This window comes from Montipora capricornis, chromosome 11 (assembly GCF_036669925.1).
Source record: "Montipora capricornis isolate CH-2021 chromosome 11, ASM3666992v2, whole genome shotgun sequence".
NCBI classification, from domain to species: Eukaryota; Metazoa; Cnidaria; class Anthozoa; order Scleractinia; family Acroporidae; genus Montipora; species Montipora capricornis.
Genome location: NC_090893.1, coordinates 1,560,374 through 1,582,649, shown reverse-complemented (window position 1 = coordinate 1,582,649; position 22,276 = coordinate 1,560,374). Strand labels below are relative to the sequence as shown.

General features: G+C 35.9%; 2 protein-coding genes across 2 annotated transcripts in view; both read right to left on the bottom strand.

The window, feature by feature from the left end:
- LOC138023807 (uncharacterized) overlaps positions 1 to 1,259 on the bottom strand; it is a 3,129-nt gene extending 1,870 nt beyond the window's left edge. Inside the window, exons 1-4 of the mRNA XM_068870883.1 lie at positions 1,109 to 1,259; positions 430 to 649; positions 164 to 204; positions 1 to 63 (exon numbers count right to left, since the gene is read on the bottom strand). The exon at positions 1 to 63 is cut by the window's left edge and continues 26 nt beyond it. Of these exons, the coding sequence (XP_068726984.1) occupies positions 1 to 63; positions 164 to 204; positions 430 to 649; positions 1,109 to 1,184 (400 nt within the window). The 5' untranslated portion in view covers positions 1,185 to 1,259. The remainder of the gene's footprint in view (positions 64 to 163; positions 205 to 429; positions 650 to 1,108) is intronic.
- Positions 1 to 22,268, bottom strand: part of LOC138023685 (microtubule-associated serine/threonine-protein kinase 2-like) — a 41,709-nt gene extending 19,441 nt beyond the window's left edge. Inside the window, exons 1-10 of the mRNA XM_068870726.1 lie at positions 21,707 to 22,268; positions 17,750 to 17,983; positions 13,839 to 13,861; positions 8,259 to 8,371; positions 7,118 to 7,208; positions 5,941 to 6,031; positions 5,382 to 5,414; positions 4,103 to 4,140; positions 3,903 to 3,977; positions 3,120 to 3,195 (exon numbers count right to left, since the gene is read on the bottom strand). Of these exons, the coding sequence (XP_068726827.1) occupies positions 3,120 to 3,195; positions 3,903 to 3,977; positions 4,103 to 4,140; positions 5,382 to 5,414; positions 5,941 to 6,031; positions 7,118 to 7,208; positions 8,259 to 8,371; positions 13,839 to 13,861; positions 17,750 to 17,983; positions 21,707 to 21,976 (1,044 nt within the window). The 5' untranslated portion in view covers positions 21,977 to 22,268. The remainder of the gene's footprint in view (positions 1 to 3,119; positions 3,196 to 3,902; positions 3,978 to 4,102; positions 4,141 to 5,381; positions 5,415 to 5,940; positions 6,032 to 7,117; positions 7,209 to 8,258; positions 8,372 to 13,838; positions 13,862 to 17,749; positions 17,984 to 21,706) is intronic.
- Positions 22,269 to 22,276: the final 8 nt, after the last annotated feature.

Here is a 22,276-nt window from a genome sequence, read left to right as displayed (position 1 = left end):
GTCGGCGGCGTCTCTCGTTTAAGACATCCAATATGTGTTGTTTAATGCTTTCAACATTAAATCCTGCTGGCTCAAAGGTACAGTCAGGTGACAGCTTTTCAACCAGTGCCTCAAGTTCCTTTTTTTGCTTCGTTGTCTTTCTTAAATACAGGAATGTTGTTACCTGGCCACTTGCTTGTGGTTGCATCTGTAACAGCTTTTCTTCTGTGAGGGTTAAGTAGTATCAAAAAAATAATCACCATGTTATCAACTTCTTTTAATACTTAATAAAATGTAACTTTTAATTTTACAACGCCTGTTTCTAAAACTGGGGCTTTTGAACTTGATGTGCGGTGCAAGGACATCCACAGTTGATCTGTCGATGTTAAAAAGAAAATGGCTTTACTTGCACAATGTTTACTGGCCGAACACATAAGTTATAATACTCACTTCACTTTGTAGATTCTCTGGGTCATCTCAGATAGGGCCTTGATCTCTTGCACAGTGGGTTTCTTGTTACGTCTACAGGGTATCTGTGCAACTGGTAATTCAGAAATCAGTTCTTTTAGCAACAGTTGTTCGCCTACTGTAGTTAAACCGCAAGCAGAGAACTGAGCCGCTGTACCCTCCTTAGCAAGGTATGCTAGAGCTTTTCCGTCAATGTTCTCTTCTGCAAGATTTGGAAGAACAATAAACTAGTAAATCCACTGTCAAAGGTTATAAAATACTGACAAAAACTAAACGCATGAAAGTTCTTTAACTAAGCTAACGACTAAACAATATAATTTCTATTTTACGGTAGGGCTCGCATTCCTGATCAGCTTTCAATAGCTAACATAAACTTCACGACATTTGGCCTAAAACGCTTGAAAAGAGGAAAAGCTGAAAATTGATATTTCACCTCAAGGCCCTGCACTAATTAACCTTTCTTAATGACGATTTTAACGTCCATACGTGCAGCAAACTAAACTAAAACCTTATGTCGTACTAAGCTTACGGTAATCTTGTTGCAGACCTGAACACGGTTTGGACAGAAAGTCAGAGTTCATACCTGTGCTTGAAATAGCATTTTGGATTCTATTTTACTTTTCTTCCCAAATAAAAGATAAAAAAATTCATAAGATCTCACCTTCAAACTTTTTCGCGGTGTCTTTGTTGTATTTTTGTTGTATTTTCTGCCGAACTTCCTCCACTGTCCACTCCATGCTCGAGAATAGAAAATGCAATGATAAAATGGCGCGAACGTCCCGAACAGCAACCACCCCAACTCCATATTTGGAAAGAACTGGAACCCAGTGTTTTGCTGTTTGTCAGTGGTTGTGGGAAGGCGGGAAAAAGGCGGGAAATTTCAACATTGTTTTGAAGTGAATAAAAAAGAAAACTTTGATCCACCTTATAAAATAACAAAGGTCTCTCTAGGAATAAGAAATTCTTCTCCTTGTATGTTTGTATGAAGATAGAGACACTTTTCCATGCATAAAAGTTAAAGCCATTTTAATGGTCTGTGAACTGCACAATTTTCAAATACACATGCTATTAGTAAAGTTGACTTGAAATTGATAAAAATTCCCTGACGTTCATGCATTTTATTGATTAACCATTATTGGATTTCTTATTGTTATTACTGAGTTGATTTCCATTCATGGGATTTATACATTTCACGTGATGGACTATACTTCATATATTTAAATGAATGGATCATGTTCTTCCCATTCGGGGTTTATACAAGAGGCTACCATCACTGGATTTCATACATCTGCAACTTTTATTATTGAGTTGATTTCCATTCATGGGATTACACATTTTCACATGATGGTTATCCTTAATATAGTTATCCATGAATGGATTATTCTTCCCATTAATGGTTTTTAATAGATAGCCATCAATGGGTGTCATATTACTGTTATTATTGAGTTGATTTCCATTCATGGGATTTGTACCATTTAACATGATGGTTGTAACTCATGTATTTACATGAATGGAAACAATTCTTCACATTCATGGTTTTTAATAGTGATCCATTACTGGATTTTCATGTACCCATTACTGTTATTTGATTTTCAAACACAATTTTCAAATACACATGCTATTAGTAAAGTTGACTTGAAATTGATAAAAATTCCCTGACGTTTGTGCATTTTATTGATTAACCATTATTGGATTTCTTATTGTTATTACTGAGTTGATTTCCATTCATGGGATTTATACATTTCACGTGATGGACTATACTTCATATATTTAAATGAATGGATCATGTTCTTCCCATTCGGGGTTTATACAAGAGGCTACCATCACTGGATTTCATACATCTGCAACTTTTATTATTGAGTTGATTTCCATTCATGGGATTACACATTTTCACATCATGGTTATCCTTAATATAGTTATCCATGAATGAATTATTCTTCCCATTCATGGTTTTTAATAGATAGCCATCAATGGGTGTCATACTGTTATTATTGAGTTGATTTCCATTCATGGGATTTGTACCATTTAACATGATGGTTGTAACTCATGTATTTACATGAATGGAAACAATTCTTCACATTCATGGTTTTTAATAGTGATCCATTACTGGATTTTCATGTACCCATTACTGTTATTTAACTTCGCTGATTCCCATTCATGGTATTTATATATTTCACATGACAGATTATATTTCATAAATTTACACGACTGGATTATCATTTTTCCCATTCATGGTTATTAACAGAGAATCGTTCGTGGATTTCATATATCCATTAATGGTATTATCAATCTTATTTCCATTCATGGAAATTCATGAAATTACATTTACTGAAGTAATACACATTAATGGGAATGGGGTGTGAAATTTTTTCCAATCAAAAATCCCATTAATGGCAAATTGGTAAGAATGTAAATTTGCTAATTCCCATCATGGTTTTTCTAAATAACATTAATGTTTTTTGGGAAAAATTTCCTGTGTATAATAAATCCTTTATTGACCAAGATTGTTCAGTCAAGATGACTGGATATTGGCCTCGTTCTTTTTTTGCGTGTTTATGGACCTCGACTTCGTCTCGGTCCATAAACACGCAAAAAAAGAACTTGGCCAATATCCAGTCATCTTGACCTCACGCTTGGTCAATAACCCATACATATTATACAGTAATCCTTACTCTTGGAAATCTTTCTCTGTACAAGTTATTCAGCAACTGAAGCTCATCCTCTGGAATGAGAACAGATCTACCAGGGCTGCAACACAGAATTAATCAAAGTTATTCATGATGAATGTATCAGAGAGGGTGAAGGCAATTGACTTGGCCAAAGAGTAGGCTACAAGTGTGAAGTCTGTAGTTGTAAATATGCGGAACACTGGAGCAGTTTAAAATTCTATAGGCCATTTCAGAAACGTGAGAGGACTGGGACGAGTTTCTCACACTTGCTTAGATTGAAAATCTAAACTCTTCAACTGAAATGTTACCAAATGAAAAGCTATCCAGCCAAGTTTGAGAGTTTTCTACGGAAAATTGGCCAAATGGGAGACTTGCAAAAGTTGCAAAATCCCATACAAACCCTTATAATTTTGTGGCCTGTCTACCCATTCCATACAAACTCTCTATTTTTGGTGATGTTTGAAGATATATTATTTCACCATTTTCCTCCTCTAAATACATCTATTCTTGGTAAAGACTCTGAAACTTGGTTGATCTTTCATTTGAATGTCTTAGTTTTTTAAACAAATGGAAAACAACCAAACTCGTCCCAGTCCTCTCACGTTTCTGAAATGGCCTATGCTAAAGGCCCAAACGTCTTCTAGCATGTGTCTAGGCGTTAATAGAGTAGGTACTGTAACAGTAGTAAACACAAGAACCTTGGTACTGCTAGTTGGGGATGAAGTTTTAATTAACCGCATGCATTGCAAATGGCTAACAATTTGGCATTTCAGCAGCAATGCTAACCTAAGGCTTCTTGACCTCTGCCTTGGTTTGGGTGACCTGTGACCTCCACTTTCATCCTCATGGTCACTATCAGCACTGAAACGAATTCAAAGTAAAACACAGCATTTGAAAATAACCACTAATAACTGGATTTTAAATAAATGCAATCTCTAGATCTGGAACAACCAACTGTTGGTTATTGTTTTGGAAATCATTCTTACCAGTTATACTCATCACTGAAAGGCAAAGCAATGTGTAACTGCAAAAAGAAAAGGGAAAAGAAAAAACAACAATAATAATAGATTAATTTTAATGACAGTCTCAAAATAACACAATTTATGATAACTTTATGAAAGCTTTCTCTGCACTGCTACAGTGAACAATTATCATTTAATTTTGATATCAACTTCCCAATCACATCATGTCCGGTAGCAATTTAGAGACAGATCTAAGGGAACTGTTGAACTCTCGCTGCTGTTCCCACGTTTTACTGTGTTGGTTGTAACTCCAGGGTCAATTGCAACATACATGTATTCTGAAAACCCACGAAGGGCTTATCACATCAATTTTGGCAGGATAAGTCAAGAGGGAAGAGTACTGCACAGAGGCTATTTGCTGCTAACATTAATCTCACTAAATTACTCAATACCTGCGATAAAAACAAAACAAAAACAACAACAAAAACAGGTAGCAGTCAACTATTTTCATTTACTGTTCATGTGTCTTCTTACAGTCAAACATTGGTATTCCAAGTCTTATGCCCCATTCACACCATGTTTTGAAGAATTTTAGTCAAACAAGGTTTCAAAGTGTTTTCTTTTAAATCACCGATACTGATCTTTGTCCACTACAAACTTAGCAAAGATCAAAGCATGTATTGAAGAGCTCTCACCTGAATCTCGTGTTTAAACAAAAGCCAGTCCTACATTTTTCTGTGACTACTTTTCATTGTGTGAAACCCAGGTTAATTAAACATGTCTTGCTGGTGTGAATGGGGTATAATTAAGATAGCTGAGGAACTTTGGAAAAAGCTGACACTGTTTTATCCACTGGCTTGCCCAACTTGTAATCCAATGAGGAAGCAGTGCCAAAGAATTTTGACCAGACATAAATTAGTGAATCTAATTAGGGTGATCTTCGATTCGCTCTGACGAAGGGCTAACACTCGAAACATCAGCTTTAGAATCTCTGTACGGTGGTCAATTTACATTATCAACTCCGTTGATAAAACCAAATTCAATAGGCCATTTCCGAGTTTGTGCCTGCCTCCTCTTTAAAGTGAGTCTAAACTTGTGTGAAGTTTTTGTTATGAAAATTAGTTTTCATTCATATGTAAAGTAGAACTAATTACCATCACAAAAACTTCACACTTAGACTCGCTTTGAAGAATAGGCGGACTTGAACTTGGAAATGGCCTATTAGTGTACATAGGCTATAAGAATAAAAACCAAATTAATTTTAAAAAAAAGCATGGTTTGACAGTGATTACTGTACATGTACCTGATGAAGTTTCTCTTGAGAGGATGCTAATGACTGGGAAAAGAAAACAAAGTAGCAAGAATATTAGGAGGTGATTTTCAGGGAGGTCGCACATCTAAAACGAGTTGAAATTTAGAGATGTTGGTTTTTGTGGAGATGGGAAAACTGCAAAAACTGGAAAAAAGCCCCTCAGAGCAAGGAAACAGCAACCTCAACCCACATACATGTATGGCCTCGAAACCAAGAACCGTATCCAGGTCACATTGGCGACAGGCGAGTGTCCTCACCACCACACAATCCCTGCTCTGTGGGATCAAAGTATGACAGAGAATACTGTGCACGATACATGTAGTCGCGTATTGAAACTGTGACAATGCAACAATTTCCTTAGCGATTGACTTGCAATAATAATAATTGTGTCACATCCCCAGTTACCTTCTTATATTATTGTATTCTCTGTGGATCACTAATATCTACACTGATTATACTGACCTTCACAAAAACAATGCATCTCACAGTTTAAACTGATACAGAGGGAATGTTGACCAAAAAAAAAAAAATTCAAGTCATTAGAACTCACTGAGTATGATGATGAACAGGGAGTATGTGTTCCATATCCCGATGATGATGTGAGTGATGCCACAGACCAGCGCCTCCCTCCAATGTCAGACCTACATAGGGACAGAAATCAGACAAGATGCATACACTGTAAGTTAAATGTCGGTAACAATAATAATGATTTATAATAATGATATCTGATCTGCTAATCGCCCTTTATTGCAGTCTGAGGCTCAATTGCAAGGGTTGCAGCTCAACGAGGTCAGACCGAAGGAGCTGTGCAGCCGGCTACAATCATGGACAAAAGTGTTGAGACAAATCCCCAAAACTAACGCTTTTGAACTACATGTAACAATAGTATTTTGTTTTTGAATGAAAACACCTTTTTCATCTGTTGTCATCCCCCTCCCCCGCAAACAATGTTGCAAAAGGCTTCCTGGATGTTTATTTGTTTCCAACATTGAAAAAGGGGGTAGGGGAGGTTACCTTGAATGAGGGGCGAGTAGAATTTACACCTAGGGTAAAAAACGTTAATTTTCATGTGTCTCAACAACTTTTGTCCATGATTGTAGGTGCTCAGCCCCTGAACACTACCTATGGAGGACCTTGGAGGACAGCACCACAGCCAGATGGAATCTATAGACTGGGAGTTGATTTTGAGGAGGAAGGAAAACCGGAGTACCCGGGGAAAAAACCATTGGAGTCAGATTGAGATCGACTGAAACTCAGCTCACATTATGACCCGAGGCCAAGTTGAACCTGGGTCACACGGGTGTGAGACGTGGTTGATGACCACTACACCACTCTAACTCCCCTGCAACAACTACTATAATGATGTTGATAATATGATAAATTCTAATTTACCAAATCAAGCAAAATTCTGGCTCTTGATAAGAGGTGGAGGATGTGGAAAACACAGGATCTTTATAGAGATCTCATTGCTACCCTAATAGCTACCAGGGAGTTCATTAAAGGCTAGATACTGAGCAAATTGACAGGTTGTTAACATGATTGAGCCTACGCACCTTGTTTTGCCATAAAAATTACAAATACCCTGCTTTAATCCTTGATAAAATCCCTGAATAGGCACAATGCCTCGATAGTTACATGTATTGTGACGTGTCGTCCCTCCAACTCTTTCATTTGCATCCTAGTATGCTTTTGCAAAGACAAAAATAAATAAGACAAACAGAACTTACCTTCTGACATTTGAAAAAACAAAATGAGCACCTGCTGCGGTGCAGTTGGATGAAGTGTGAAAACTGGGACTACTAACTGGACTGTCAGCACCTTGCAAAGAATGAGTAGAACATGTTTTACAGAAGGCAAAAAATTTTCATGTATATTGAATTAATTTTAATACATTCAGTACTAATACTACTACACAACACAGTACAATGCATAATAAAAAGGGTTGATATGGTATTATTATTATTATTATTATTATTATTATTATTATTATTATTATTATTATTATTATTATTATTATTATTATAGACCACTGTAAAGAAATCTGAAAGCTGGCATTTTGAGCATCAGCCCTAACCATTTTCTCAGGGGAAGGACTAACCCTTGATCCTTGAAATGTCAGCTTTCAAATTTCATTACAGTGGTCAATTTACCATTTTATTACATCCACTAGTGATCCTTGCAATCTGACTGGCTCTCAACGGTGTGATTTATTCACAAATCACACTACTTTTCGCTCTACATGTAACTTGCATGCATCTTTTCCCCAACCAATGAGAAAAGAACATTAAGACAAAACAACCAATCAGATTTCAACCTGCGTGACTCACATGACCCGCATGGCTCGCTTGGCTTGTGGTCAAAACCCACAATTATTCCATCATCATCTATTCCCCTCTTATGGAATATAGTATGAATTTTGCATGGTCGCCAAAATGCAACCTAACGATTTTTTTAATTTCGAGCCCTGATGAACTTGCACAGACCAGCTCCCAGATAGTTTCACTGCCAGATACATGTAGTAGAGCAATGTAGTGCAATCACAGGGTCATGGGTGAACCAGTCCCATTAACACCTGGATTTTTTACAGTCTTCTTTTGCAGCTGTTTAAAAACACATTGCTTCCTTTATAGATAATGGATTCACTTTCACTGTCTAATGCCAGACGATTTTACTCGTCAATAGGGGTTGCATTAGGAGTCAGTGGGTTAATTATTCTTCAGTTCCTCTCTCAACTGCAATGATTAATTAACTCAGAGTTGCTGCAGAACACAGTTCCAAATGGAAGACTAGTGAGTAGATTATTTCACTATCAAAGGGAGTGGTGCCAGCCATCTTAGTTTTGCAACAAATTCTTCACGATATACCTACCTTGACCTAACGGTGAGGAAAAAGGAGAATAAGGACGACCAGGGCCTGCTGATGACATACAACTTGCCGTGGTAGGGCTTCTGGCAGCTTTCCGTGTTCCAGCATTGAAGGAACTTTTCATTTAGAACAGAATGAATTAAAAACATACACTTCCCAGGCATCAAGGAAAAAAAATGGAATTAAAACACTCGTACAATTATGACTACCAACAGGCATTTATCATCAGCGTCTTTGTTTGGAGGCATGGCACATTAATTCAGCTCATGCTCCTTCGAACCGTGATGATGGCAGCCTTTTACCTGACACATACAGTTCATTAGTGTCAAAGGACGTTAATTGGCGTCTCTACGATAGGACTCTTACAACCGTTTTCCTTCACCCATGATGAAGACACTTGCTAGTTAACCCTTTCAAGCCCAAAAGTGACACTTACAGATTTTACTCTGTCTAACGCCAGACGATTTTACTTGTCAATTAGGAACCCCTCAGAAGTGAAAGGATTAAGTGTCGAAGCTCTGAACTTTAACTTTGTTAAGTTGCTTTCAATTCAAAACCAGAGTAATTACAAACTAAGACTGATTGCAAGATTATTAAGGAAAAAATGTCCTACTTACAATATACACTGTATAGAAATTAATATATTAAAATTACTGGTAAGCATAATAATAATAAGTCAATAAAAATGTGCAGAAGTGGTTTCTTTTTAATGTTAATTATCATTATCACTCTTTAAAGGTTGCATTACATGTACTAATTCTTCCATTCCCTCTTAAGTTGGATTGGATCTAATTTTTGGTTCTGTCATTTGCTGGTTCTACTTTAATAATTAATTAATTATTTATCTACAGTACCCTTTTTTTCCTCTTGTTTATTAACCTTTGTTAATTTTTTGGTGTCCCACCCGCACTTTCTTTTCGCAGACTTTGACTTGTTTTCCTCCCTCGCAATCGGGGGTGAGGGGAAATGGAAGGGCCATTGAGTGGCTATTTTTCCTTTTTACTTTATGATAACCACAACCTAAATAAAGTCTTTTATGGATGGTGCCTACTTAACTATAGATATTGCACATACGTTCTTCGCATCTCGAGACACCCAGGTTTTCTATCAGTTGTGCTTACTAATACAGGAATATTTTTGTGTGTTTTAAAAATATCTGGAAAATGTAGATCTAAGTAAGTACTCAAGGTATGCAAAAAGAAAATTGGGGGCAACATTGAGAGATAATTAAGCTTCAATTTGAGAAAGAATGCAATACATTGCTTTGTATTTTAAAGCTGTTTGCAAATAATTATTATTCATGCATTATCTTTGAAAATATGCATGGTTCACCCCACTTTTCTTTTTGGATTTGAATAACTCTTGTTAAGATCTACATTTCCTGCAAAGTCATAAACCGGGGCAAAAATATCTTTGAATTAGTAGGCACCATCCTTAACTACTCAGTTCCTTTTGTTCCAGCTTACTATTCTGATTAGGTTTTTTTGTCCAATTAAAGTTCCTCACTCTTAATAGTCTATTGTTACTTTCCTTGTATTTCTGTGGCAAAATAAATGCTTGTTGTTGTTATCGTAAGTTTAGTAAACCAAAATTACGACCATTCAATCTGACCAGGCAGGTACAAAAATGCAGACCGGATAAACTTGGATTGCTCACCTTGGATCGATGTAAAAAAAAATAATCTTGGTGACATCGGGGCAAACGTCCTATAGACTTTGGTTTACATGTACAAAACTGTTTTTCGCGCTATCCGAGGTGAGCAATCTGAGTTGATCCAGTCAGACTTTTGTACCTGCCCATGACAAAGGTCTAATGCTTCAAAGTGTTAATTTGACCTTAATTTAAATTTTGTTCTTAATCATAATCCGTTAATTTTAAACCCTCTTTTCAGAGTATCAGCCTTGAAAGTGCACGGATTGTGTGCAAACTAGCTACTATTATAGCAACTTATTTATACTGGAAAGTACATAACCATTATCCTTTATTGTGCATAGACCAGGATTAATACATGTACATGTATCAGGGACTTGGCAGTCAATGTGTTGTAAACATCAGCATTAAGTTGAGACAGAATGTGGTATGTCAGTGATAATTTCCACTACCTTATCATCACAAATTCAACTGTGCGACATCCACTTCACTATTCCATCCATATCCTGCACTTCAAATAAATTTTATTTCATTCCTTTTTAATTATTATAATTACTTAATTGATATGCAGTATGTATTATAATATATAACAATTATAATAATAATGTATTTGGATCATGAATCAACATTACAAAATGTTAACTTGTGAGAATACATCCAATGGTTAAATTATTATTATTTTTTATGTTGCATGTATTAAAGCTTGGACACTGACTGTGTAAAAAATACAATAATTATTATTATTGTTGTTGTTATTGTTATTATTATTACTATTATTATTATTATTATTATTATTATTATTATGATACAAAATTTAATGTATCTTGTTTCTCATCACATGAAATGACCAATTAAACTGACAATGTATAGAAAAGTGAAATAAAATAAATTTTAAGAATTAATTACATTATAAAAGAATAAGTTCTACTAATTAATAACTAAAATTGGAATTGGGGCTAATTTCTAGAATGCTACTGAAATATGATCCCAAACAGAAACTGCTACTCAACACAAATCAACTCGAAAAAAGTTATGAATGGTAAAAATGAATGTTCCGGTCATACACGTAATTCCATTTTCGCACAGTGTATAATATGTTGTGGTTCAAATATTTTTTCCCTAGTTCAAAACCTTTTAACCAAATTCAATTTTGATTTTCCTTTGTTTCAGATTATGGCAATGAATATAAGACAAACGAAGATCAAAATTGAACTGGTTTTGAAAATCTAAACCCAAGAAAAATTTTGAATCATATAACAAATGTATACACCCAATCACTATTAAAACAATTACAATATTAATTTATATAAAGGCACCAAATTGCTAATCATCTGAAAGTCCAGAGCTCTGCACAAGAACTGTTTTAAGAAGACAATGGGATGAATTAGAAAAATGATGTACCCTCACTCTAAATTCTTCTGAGCTACCTGTAGTACATGTACTTTTTTACATTGTTTCAGTGAAAACAACTTCACAGGTGCAAATGTACACTGGTCAGGTAATCATTGCAAATTGAAACAGCGAAAGGACTTTCATGGTGAGTACAGTGTATTTTTCGGCAGCTGTCAACAAATTCTACACTGTCTGGATTCCACAGCCAAGGGAATTGAGGGGGGAAAGCACTTCTTTCAAATAAATACTATACCAAATCATACAACCACAAACCTTTCCATCCTCCTTGGATGTCTAAGCGTTTGATACCAAATTGTGAATGGAGTACTTACAAAAAACCTTGCAGGACGCCAACTTGGATACTGGTAAATTTAATGGTACAGTATGTACGTGTACGTGTATTTTATGACTGAATTTCCAAAAGATTCTTCAGAGTATACAATTATTGGCACTAAATGCCAAAATGTTCCTTTGGATAATTACAAAATTTTATCCCGTAAGGATGTTATCACGTTGCGTCTAAAGTTGTTTTTGGTTTTATTGAAATTATTATAAAAAAAATGACACCAGTCTGACAGCTGATAATGAAAGGATCACTTTTCATTTTTAAAAAAGCCACTTTCAATGGTCTAACTTAAAGCAATAGCAGCAAATCTAAAATTTCTTTTATGTTAAAAAAATCAAATATAAAATAATTCATTAGCAATATTTTTCAAGCCAAAATTAAAGCTGCAATCTTAAACAAAATGAAGCTACAAAAAGGATTAATTTAATGGTACTCAGAGTAAACACCACTTCCTTGGTCAAAACTAAAAAAACCTTTTATCTTATAAATTATTTTAAGTAAATACACAATCCCCACTTCTTCTACATGTAGTTCACCTGCAAAATGGTCATTTCTGCCTAGAAATGTTCAACAATGTACAATTCATGTACACAAAAACTAAATAAAGTGTTTAACAATCATTCTTTTCAAGGTATTCATATCAAATGGCAAAGAGGATCACTCTTGCACAAAATTAATGGCTGTTTCACCCTCTTTTTTAAATTTTACATAATGTAAAATAGTTCTTTCATCTTGATCATCAAAAAGACTTGTATTTGCCTTTGTCCATCAAACAATATTAATATTATTAAACTAAATATCTAGTTCTAAGTATAAAAACAGGCTTCTCCTTTTCAAGCCAAGAAAGATCATAACATTTTATTGCTACTACACTGTAGAACTACCATTTACTGCCTCCTGGATTAGGCATATAGGAGAATTTCAGTTGATGTCATTAAGATGTTTACTTTTCGTTTCATTAACTTATTTGCTTAGAGAAGGCATTATCACCATGAGGCAGGTACAAATATCAGACTGGATCAACTCAGATCAACTAACCTCAGATCTACGTAAAACAATGATACGGCCTTGAGAAATCACCCTTATTTTTAAAGTCATAATCTTTAAGCGAACTTTGAGTGAAATCGATGGAACTGTCGAATACAGTTGTAGTTTTGGCTTACAAAACTGTTTTTCACTCATCCAAGGTGAGCGATCCGAGCCGATCCGGTCCAACTTTTGAACGTGCCCTATTATCCTGTGATAAAAAAGACTTCAAAAGTTAAAAGAACTTGTAAAATTAATTTCTGATACATGTAATACCTGAGATTTTAAGCCTTTGGCATCCGATAAACAGAAAGTTCTAAAGTAGCTATCAAAAAGCAAGTAATGTCTGGAGGAAAAAGTGCTCATGAATCCCTACATTACTGGCATTAAATTTTGTCAAAATTCAAATCTTTAAAGCCTTAATATTAATACTGCCCAAAGATTCATTGTCTGGTATGTATACAGTATATCATTGTTAAAATTTTAGATATACTGTAGGCCCTGGCAAAGTGATTACACTCCAACAGATTTATGTTAATGAGGAAAACTTGAAATAAACTCACCTATTCTTTACATTTACTAATAACAGAAGAATTAAGGACGGTGCCTACGATAATAGTTATTGTGCATACATTCTGCGCATCTCGAGATATTCGGATTTCCTATTGCTGGTGCATATTAATACAGGGATATTTTTACGCGGTTCAAAACTATGCAGAGAAAGCAGAACTTAGCAACTGATCTTGGTGTCCAAAAAGAAACTTGCGGTAACCACGCATTTTCCAGAGATAATTGAGCTTCAATTTGGAAAAGAACGCCATACATAGCTTTGAATTTTAATGCCACTTACAAATATTGTTGATTACTTATCTTCGAAAAATGCGTGGTTACCTCCAATTTTCTTTTTGGATTTCAATAACACTTGTTAAGATCTGCTTTTCCCGCATAATTATACAGTAAAACGTGCAAAAATACCTTTGAATTAGTAGGCACCGTCCTTAAACGTTTCTTTTAGTTACTATTTTGGAAGAGTACAAGAATATTTCATGTATGTGTCATGTTCAACCCAAGGGAAAACACTGATCATTCTCAAAACATATTTTTTAAATCACTGTAATTATATTAAATTTTTTAACAAAAATTAATAAATTGATTTGTCAACTTCCTACCTTGGCCGACGACTTATGTCACTCTAAAAAGAAAAAAGAGTAAAATGCCCATCAGCAAGTCTCGCTTGAGTAAAAAAAATAATACACTGTACCTCTTTCAAGAAAACCAATGACAGGTAATTAAGGGTGTGTTCGATTGACCGTATTCCGGAATAAGAATGCATGGAATATAAGGTAGAAATCCTTTGTTTTTACCGTGATTCACATAAAAATTGTCAAACATCCGCTAAAATGCTATTTTAAACATATTTTTGTTGTCCTTGCTGCTTCGAAACGCGCCAAAAAAACCGTTTTAATCATCACTCCATGTATTCTTATTCCGGAATAGGGTCAATCAAACGCGCCTTAAGTATTAAACTTTTAAAACAGTTTTAATTCTCCCAGCCTGTGGCTAAATTCATTAGCGTAGGACGAAGAAAACCATAAAAAAAAGGAACACATTGCGTACATGTGGTAGTGCAGTAACTTAATGACACAGTGCTTTATTCCATAACTGTCAACTGCACTGCGTTTTGTTTTCCAGGACATATTAAAATACAGTGTATGTACAATGTAAAATACTAAACCCAGAAAGACTGAAGAAAATAAAAGGGAACCAAGAAACATTGGCTTTGAGGCTGACATGAAGTTCAACTTCTTTTTCAAAGCAAGTCTAAGCGTATACTCGAAGTGTCTGATAGTTTCCACGACAAAAGTTCAGTGAAGTTAAGGCCTGTCTGGTGGGGTTAATATCATTCTGGATGGGACACCTCAAATATACGGCTTGCTGCCAAAAACATAGGACCGAAAATTCTATTTTAACACTCAAATATGCGAACTAAGAATGGCACAGATTTTGTTAGCCTGCTATATGCAAAAGTAAATAAATATTGATACACAGTTTTAAGGAAAAGCACAAGGAAGTTTTTAGGAAGTGCTGCGTCATGTTGATTGAGAATTAAAAAAATTGCCATCAGTCGTAGCCAGAATCTTCCGACCACATTTGAAACCTTCTTTGCGACATATTTTGATTGCAGTGATTATTTCGAAGACGTCATGTGGACTGTTCATGCGAAGGTTTGACGAGTCAATTTCGTGGACGCTTTTCCCGCTTGCGTGGACTTTGCCATCACATTTTTAAGTTTTATTCATTTCAGTTTATGGGAGAATATGTCCGCTTCTTTTTTGCAGCTCAGCGCTCTGAACATACATTTATTATGTCGATATTCTGCAGCTGGAGAGGGTTTTGACAATATACATGTATATACAAAACTGTAAGCTTACATGTCCAGGGTCTGGGTGACCCGCTCTTGCAATGCCCGTGTTGAAAGATATAAACCTACTCAAGCTAGATAGTGTTGCTAATCACTGTCCAAAATGTTACTTCTGCAGATTCACTTTAAATTGACTGAAATATCGGGTTGCTGGTCACGGAGAATTTACAAAACACATTCAACATATCCTCGAAAACCTTGCGTGACCAACCGTTCGTGGTTCATAGTAAGACTTATGTAAATATTATTCTTGCGGTTTACTACTGTGGTATTACTTTCCAAGTTGTTTAACACTAACAAATTACAAAAAGAAAAACATTCCAAGGAAACCAAACCCCCGAACTAGTAGAAAATTATTTCATCTAAACTGAAAAGATTGTTTTTGTGCTCTGGTTAACATTTGATCATTGGTGCACATCGGCGTGGCTTTATGCAAATTCATCACGAGTGACGGCCGGCTGCCAACAGAGTTACTCGTGAAAGTGCAACGTGAGCAAAGATGGTTCAAACATCAGACTATGTCAATTTAAGAATTATGTCGTTTTTAGGTGAAATTTCAAAATTTCCCAAGTTTGTTTCGCTTGCTGGTTTTGCGTCGTTATAATTTGTATGCAAACGATGAGCATTCAGGTAATTTAGAGACTTCATTTCTCCACTAATCACAGTCTATTCCTGGATTTGTTTTCCATGCGCAGTCAACATGCTGCAATTGCTATGATTACACATAACAATTTATTGCTGATGACAGAGATGAAAAAAGAAACCATTTTTAAATAAATTCGTCGGTACGTCAAGTCTCAAAACAGTACCGACAGAGGCTCCGATGCTTCACAAGAATGTATCAATTAAGATTGAAATTTGACAAGTTTCACAATAATAATACCGTACTTGCCTCTCACCAAAATGGCGATCATAAGACAAAGACAATCGCACAAGTTTGAATTTCAAGTCTCCAAATAAAATAAGGTCAGCCTTGGACGAAAAAAGACACAATCGAACCTTTTTCGAAACCAAACAAATTTCTCACGCACACATACATGTACAGTATTACAGCTTGGATAACAACGAGTGTTTCGTTGGTTGGATAACACAGCTGACGCTTTAATACACTGTAGTTAATAACAGTATCTTTTTATCTTTACAGTACAGAAGTCTTCGGTTTTACATTATGTAAAGATAATAAAATTTGAGTCCTTACGGAAATCCCGCACTTTCTCATTTTGATTATGATTTCTTGCTTTAAGAATCAATTCTTCACACCATAAGATCTAAAACTTGACAGTCTTCCGCTTATTTCACACGTGCAGCAGATCATTGTTCTTTCCCGCGGCAAGCCTCGTCTTTTCTCTCGCAGCAAATTTCCCGTGGCAATTTGCACCTCGGTTTTACCGAGGAAAAAAAATTTGCATATCTCGGTGGCGCGCGACCACTACCTGCGGCAAAGACGAGGTATTGCCTCGTCTCGAGGGGTCAATACTTTCAGGCGGTACCGTACCTTTAATCTTTATGGAGTCAACTGATTTAGACACTGGAGAAGAAGAACTGGAGCAGAATTTTTACGGTTTGTCTATTCAGCAATTCTGAAGCTAACGAGCTTGTTTCAGTACTGAAATGTACAGCTTAATTTAAATTTACTTTTCCTTTGTCAGTTCCGATTTGTTAGAATACCTGGGACGTGAAGTAAAACGCTCTTGTAAAGATGCTTGTCCTCAAATTAGTGGCAGGGGTTGTTGTCTTTGTAGGGTGGCGAGCAAAACGTGTTCGCCATGGCAATCCATCATGTTGTTCAATACCATTTGACTTCAACTTTGATTTTTCAAATTTTTCTAATTTCATGATACATGAAATCATGCGGGGTGTGTGATGCATTCATGGTGAAAATGGGCCTTTAAAAATGACTGAATTGTCAACACGCCAATAATACTGTATTGCATACTCATAAGCTTCCAGCTTGAATTGGGCTTTGACAACATGTACATGTAATGTACAGGTAATTGCAGATAAGTGATTATAAATACACACATTATTGTTCTAAATAAGTGGCTGACTGAAAATTATAATTATTCCTTATAATTACCTTCGTGAGTACATGTATCTTCATATTTATTTATTATTATGTATTGTGGCAAAATAATACAAGTAAATCAATAGATAAAATTAATAAAGAACATATTAATAAGGAAACATACTAAATTATTAATTAAACATTATCAGAAACCCATAAGGGTTGAAACGTGAAACGGCCCCTTGTGTGCTGGGAAACAAGCTTCTGAATATTCAATTTGCTAAGTACCATATTTGGAACAACAGGAGAGAAACATTCACTCAATCAGTTCGCAAGAACACCGTGACACAATACCACAAATGTTCTCGTGCCATATTAACTGGAGCAAGGGGTTTCCAAATATGGTACTTAGCACTGAATATTCGGAAGCTGTGAACGCATGTTACACATTTCAACCCTTATGGGTTTCTGATATTATTATTATTATTATTATTATTATTATTACAAAAAGACTGGTTAACTCTGGAGGAACTTGCTAATGCTCGCATAACCAACAGAGAAGATAAGGTGCTCTTAAGTTTGCAAATGAAAGCCAAGAAGCCTTTTGATCATCCCCAAAGACAGATAGGAAAATTATTATTCTGATTACTTACACAGCTTCCAGTGAGATTAGGTTCAGAGCTCCCCAGGGATGGATTAGCTCTCATGCGCACCAGATTCGATGTCTCATCAAGTCTTGAAGATGGGAAACCAAAACTCTCTCTCCGCCTTAATCTCCCATCACAAAATTCATCAGACAACCTTGACCGATTGAACATAAAATTGCGTGGCAAAGAAGAGAACACTTCTGAGTTCAACTCAGTACTATTGTCCAGCTCAGAATCAGACTGCAATTGGGAAATACAACAATAAATAAAAGATTAATATTAACTGGTGCATTATTAATTTTAACTGCTACAGATTATTTCCAAACAAGATGTGATCATTATTGTGATGTAATAAGTTACCTTGGCAACAGGAAAGCCCAGCAGAAACACCCTATATTTTGGATTTAATTGCTCATAGCTCAAAAACAAACTTGGTAACACCCTTTTTTATTGCTGAAAAGTAATTAGAAGGCTAGGATGAAACTTTCAGCAAAGTTTAGAAAAATTTTGCTTTGCGAATTCAGAGCCACCTTAAAAGAATCACAGGATTAAGGTGGCTCTGAATCCGCTACACAGATTTTTTTTAATCTTTGCATAAAGTTTCATCTTGCCCTTCTGATTACTTATCAGGAATGAAAAATGGAGGTGACTGAGTTTGTTTTTGAGATAGAAGCAACTAAAGACAAATTAACGGGTATTTTCACAGGGATTGCCCATCGCAACATTTCTTCAAAATTAATTTGCGTTCATAACTCCAATGTAATGATATGTTAGACCGGTTGACTGAGATTTCAGTATGCAGAGAACGTCACCAATTTAACCCTTCAGGAAGATCCTGCTTGAAGTCCTCCTTGGTGAAATGACAGATCCAAACAGACAATAATTATAATAGCAGTCAGGTTATTGTGTTTGAGGAATCTATCCACATTTTATTTTCGCTGGCCAACTTTTCTTAAAATTTTTATTTTCCGGTGTCCAGAAGCTTCAGTTTTTTTAAATTTTTAGATGTGTCCTCTAGTCTAAACGTGTCTAATTCATCCGCCTCAAAAGCGTACTTGAGGAGATCAAAACACACCCCAACAGTGGTAATAGTTGCTGTGAAAAAGCCTTGCTATGTGTAATGAGCAAGATCTGAAGCTTTCGTCAGCTTATTCTAAAGTGAAAGTGACCAAAATTAATATGTTTGCTGAAGCATCAAAGACAGCTGTCGCACAAGTAAGAAAGTGACAAAGAAAAGAAGGCACGCTAGTCGAATACTTCTATGTCGTATGTTCAAGGTTTTTGTCTTCTTTACATTTGCTCTGGCTGATTTTTGCCACCTACATGTAGTTTGATTAATCAGAGGATCTAAAACATTGAGAAAGTAATCAGAGAACAAAGAACTTGGTAAGGTCGAACACGTTTGTTGACTATTGCTACGTCATAACACGTCATATCCAAGATGACCAGTGCTCTCAAAGTCATGAAAGAGGCAACTTCAAAGTGCTCTTGTCACATTACTTTTAACAGGGAACTGGACAAAACAGTAATTATTTCCGAATTCCTGGGGAATAGTTTTGTAATTAAGAGAAACTTTTTCTAGACTGTACTTTCCCTTTCTCAGTGAGAGACAAACTTGCCATTAATTACATACATGTACATTAATTAGAAAGATCATCCCATGTAATAATAGAAAATACTCAAAACAACTACGAAAAAGCCATGTCCACTGTAATTTGTTTAAAAATTGTGCCGCATATGCATACGATGATACGACATAGTTATCTCCTTATTTTATGGACAGGGAGCAAACAGCTTGAAAAATAAAATGTACTGTCCAAATTACTATAAAAACTGTAACCTTTCCTTGTACTTGTACAAATTCATTGCCGTGACGTTGACATCTTAAATTTCCAGGGCCTGCTCCTGTCTGACCTTGTAGCTCAGTCGGTAGAGCAGGGGTGATTTAACCCGAATGTCGTGGGTTCATTTCCCACCCTGGTTAGGGTTTTTCTCTGTCTCTGTGTGTGGGGACAATGCTCACATGGTCTATATTATATGGGTAGAAAACTAGCACTTAACGTTACCCTTAAATATTATTTAGTTAAGTCTGTTACTATAAAATAGAACAGCTTAATGACTATTCAGACACAAATCAATATTGATTCTGCTGTAGAGAATTGGAAAAACTGATTTTACGGGGGTTTTTTTTTTTTTTTTTTGAGTTTTGAGAAGAAATGAAAATTAATTTAAAAGCTTAAATCCAAGATTTGTGACCTTCAAGGAGAACAACAGCGCCATTAACACACCTCTTGGCTTCCGGTGTTAAAGAGGTGTAAATGCGTTCTTTTCAATGGAATGTCCGAATTATGCTGGTGATGCAATCAAGTACGAGTACATAAAATTACAGGATGTCCTCTTTTCTGGATGATCCAATAAAATTAAAGTCATAATTTTTTAGTTGTACCTTGATTATTCAGAACCAGAATCAGTTTGATCGTTATCACTGCAAAGCGATAAGTTTGACGTTGGAGCAGATGAACAAGGAGAGTAATTTACCATAAAAAAGGTGGATTTGATGAGAAGGAAGAGTGCATATTGATTTTTCCTAACAGACATCCTTTGAGCTATTAGCTTGTCTGCCTCAGCTTCCATAGAAACATGACGTCTGCTCAACAAACAACTGTATGCTTTGTTATCATTGGCGGGTCTTGGTTTCGGAGAATAAACAATTATCGATCAATATTTTCACGTCTTGCAGAAGAAAAAAGACGGAATTACGAAGTCCTTAATCCAGGAAGTCATTAAAAACATTTTTTCAAAAAGACCGAAATCACAACAAGGAGATTCAAAGAACAGGACTAAAATTCATGAATAAAATTATTTAAATTTTCTCGGGTGCTAATGTACAAACTGAAATTTGCATGACAAAACACTCTAACAAATTAATTAAAAACTGGTCGTAAACGTGGGCATATAATTATAAAGCTAAGAACTACAAAAGTTCAAAGTTCTGATCTACTAAATATTAAACTTTTCAATTTTAGACAGCCAGAGCATACTATTCTTTTGATAGCTAATAGTTTGTGGACTATTTGTAAAGTTGCGTGCCAAAAATGAAGTCTGCGCAATGCAAGATTCGCGCAATCTCGCGTCCAAAATTTGTGAGCGATCGTCAGAAAGAAACCGTCAGAAAAGATCATCCGATCTACGCTTCTCAAAAATGCGTTGCTTAAAATGACAGGTGCTGGTTTACAGATCGCGAAGTGATCGCATTTTCAGGACATCAACATCTATCGAGGAAAAATTAAAGAAAAAAAAAAAAACAAGTCCGAGAATACACTTCGGCGGTAAATTTTAAGTATGTGAAATGAATATTGACTTGGGCCGACCCTCTTGAATTTTTAACTTTGAGATCAAAATAGACAGACCTGCCCTCGTGAAATTTTTTTGACAAGTTAAATTTGGGTGGAAAACAACTTCGATCCTCAAATGTCAGTCAAGCTATGAACGAATTTCTTACGGTGGGAAAAGACAGAGCGTTCGCGTAAACATTAACAGCAAAATAAACAAGAAGACTTCTTTACATTACTAAGTGCACAGTTGAGCCAAAAGAAACCTCTAAAATAATTTAATAATGGGAACAGAGAAGACTATTCAGAGACAGATGACACGATAACTTTGACAGTACATTTCATTTCTTGCGTTGATAGCTTCCTGTCGAGAGTTCCAGCTGAATGTAAGAAAAGAAGCCTACATTCGATTCATATAATGTTAAGTCAAACAGAAGTAACAAACCATTTCGACTAAAAAAAATATTTGTTCAAAGCAGTTGGAACTAAAATGCTATACTTCAGTAAATCACCTAATAAAGGCAAAATTCATCTGTACAAAATACGGAATTCCGATCGTGGGACGGTCGAAAAACGCTGAAAGAAATATATTTCCAACTAAACTGCACGGCATGTTCACAATTTTACCCACCTCGTCCGCTGAAAATTCCTCACGTAATTTTGTGATAGAGTGCATTAAAAGCTCTCTTTCTTTGTCATCTTTGACGTTGTAATCGTGTTCTAAATCGTCCTCGGTGAGCGCTTGAAAATAGCCGATAGAAACATCTTCTGGAAACAGAGCGATCAAGTGTCCCAAGGATTCCTTCTCTAAGAAGGCACGAAGCGATGTGTTGTCTTCGCTCGTCGTACTTCCTTCACTTTCCGTGCGATGCACCACAGTGGAGCTGTCAAGCCCTTCCATAGTGTGTCTATAACACTCTTCAAGCTTTGTACATTTTCTCCCTTGCCCTGCGCTGATAAGCCCCGAAAAACATGGCTAAGTGCTGTAATGGCAATCTTTCCCCATCAGCAACCTAAGCGTGCGAGAGATCTTCCCCATGAATTTCCAGCTCTTAACAAAGCGCATGTAGCATTTTAAAGGCGCATGACCACGCAGAAAGAATTTTGCAGCCCAAAGACATGAATCTTTGGTAAATACACAGCGAATTTAGCGAAAACAGCTTGAACTAATAAAATCCATCGATTAACGTGGAATAATAAA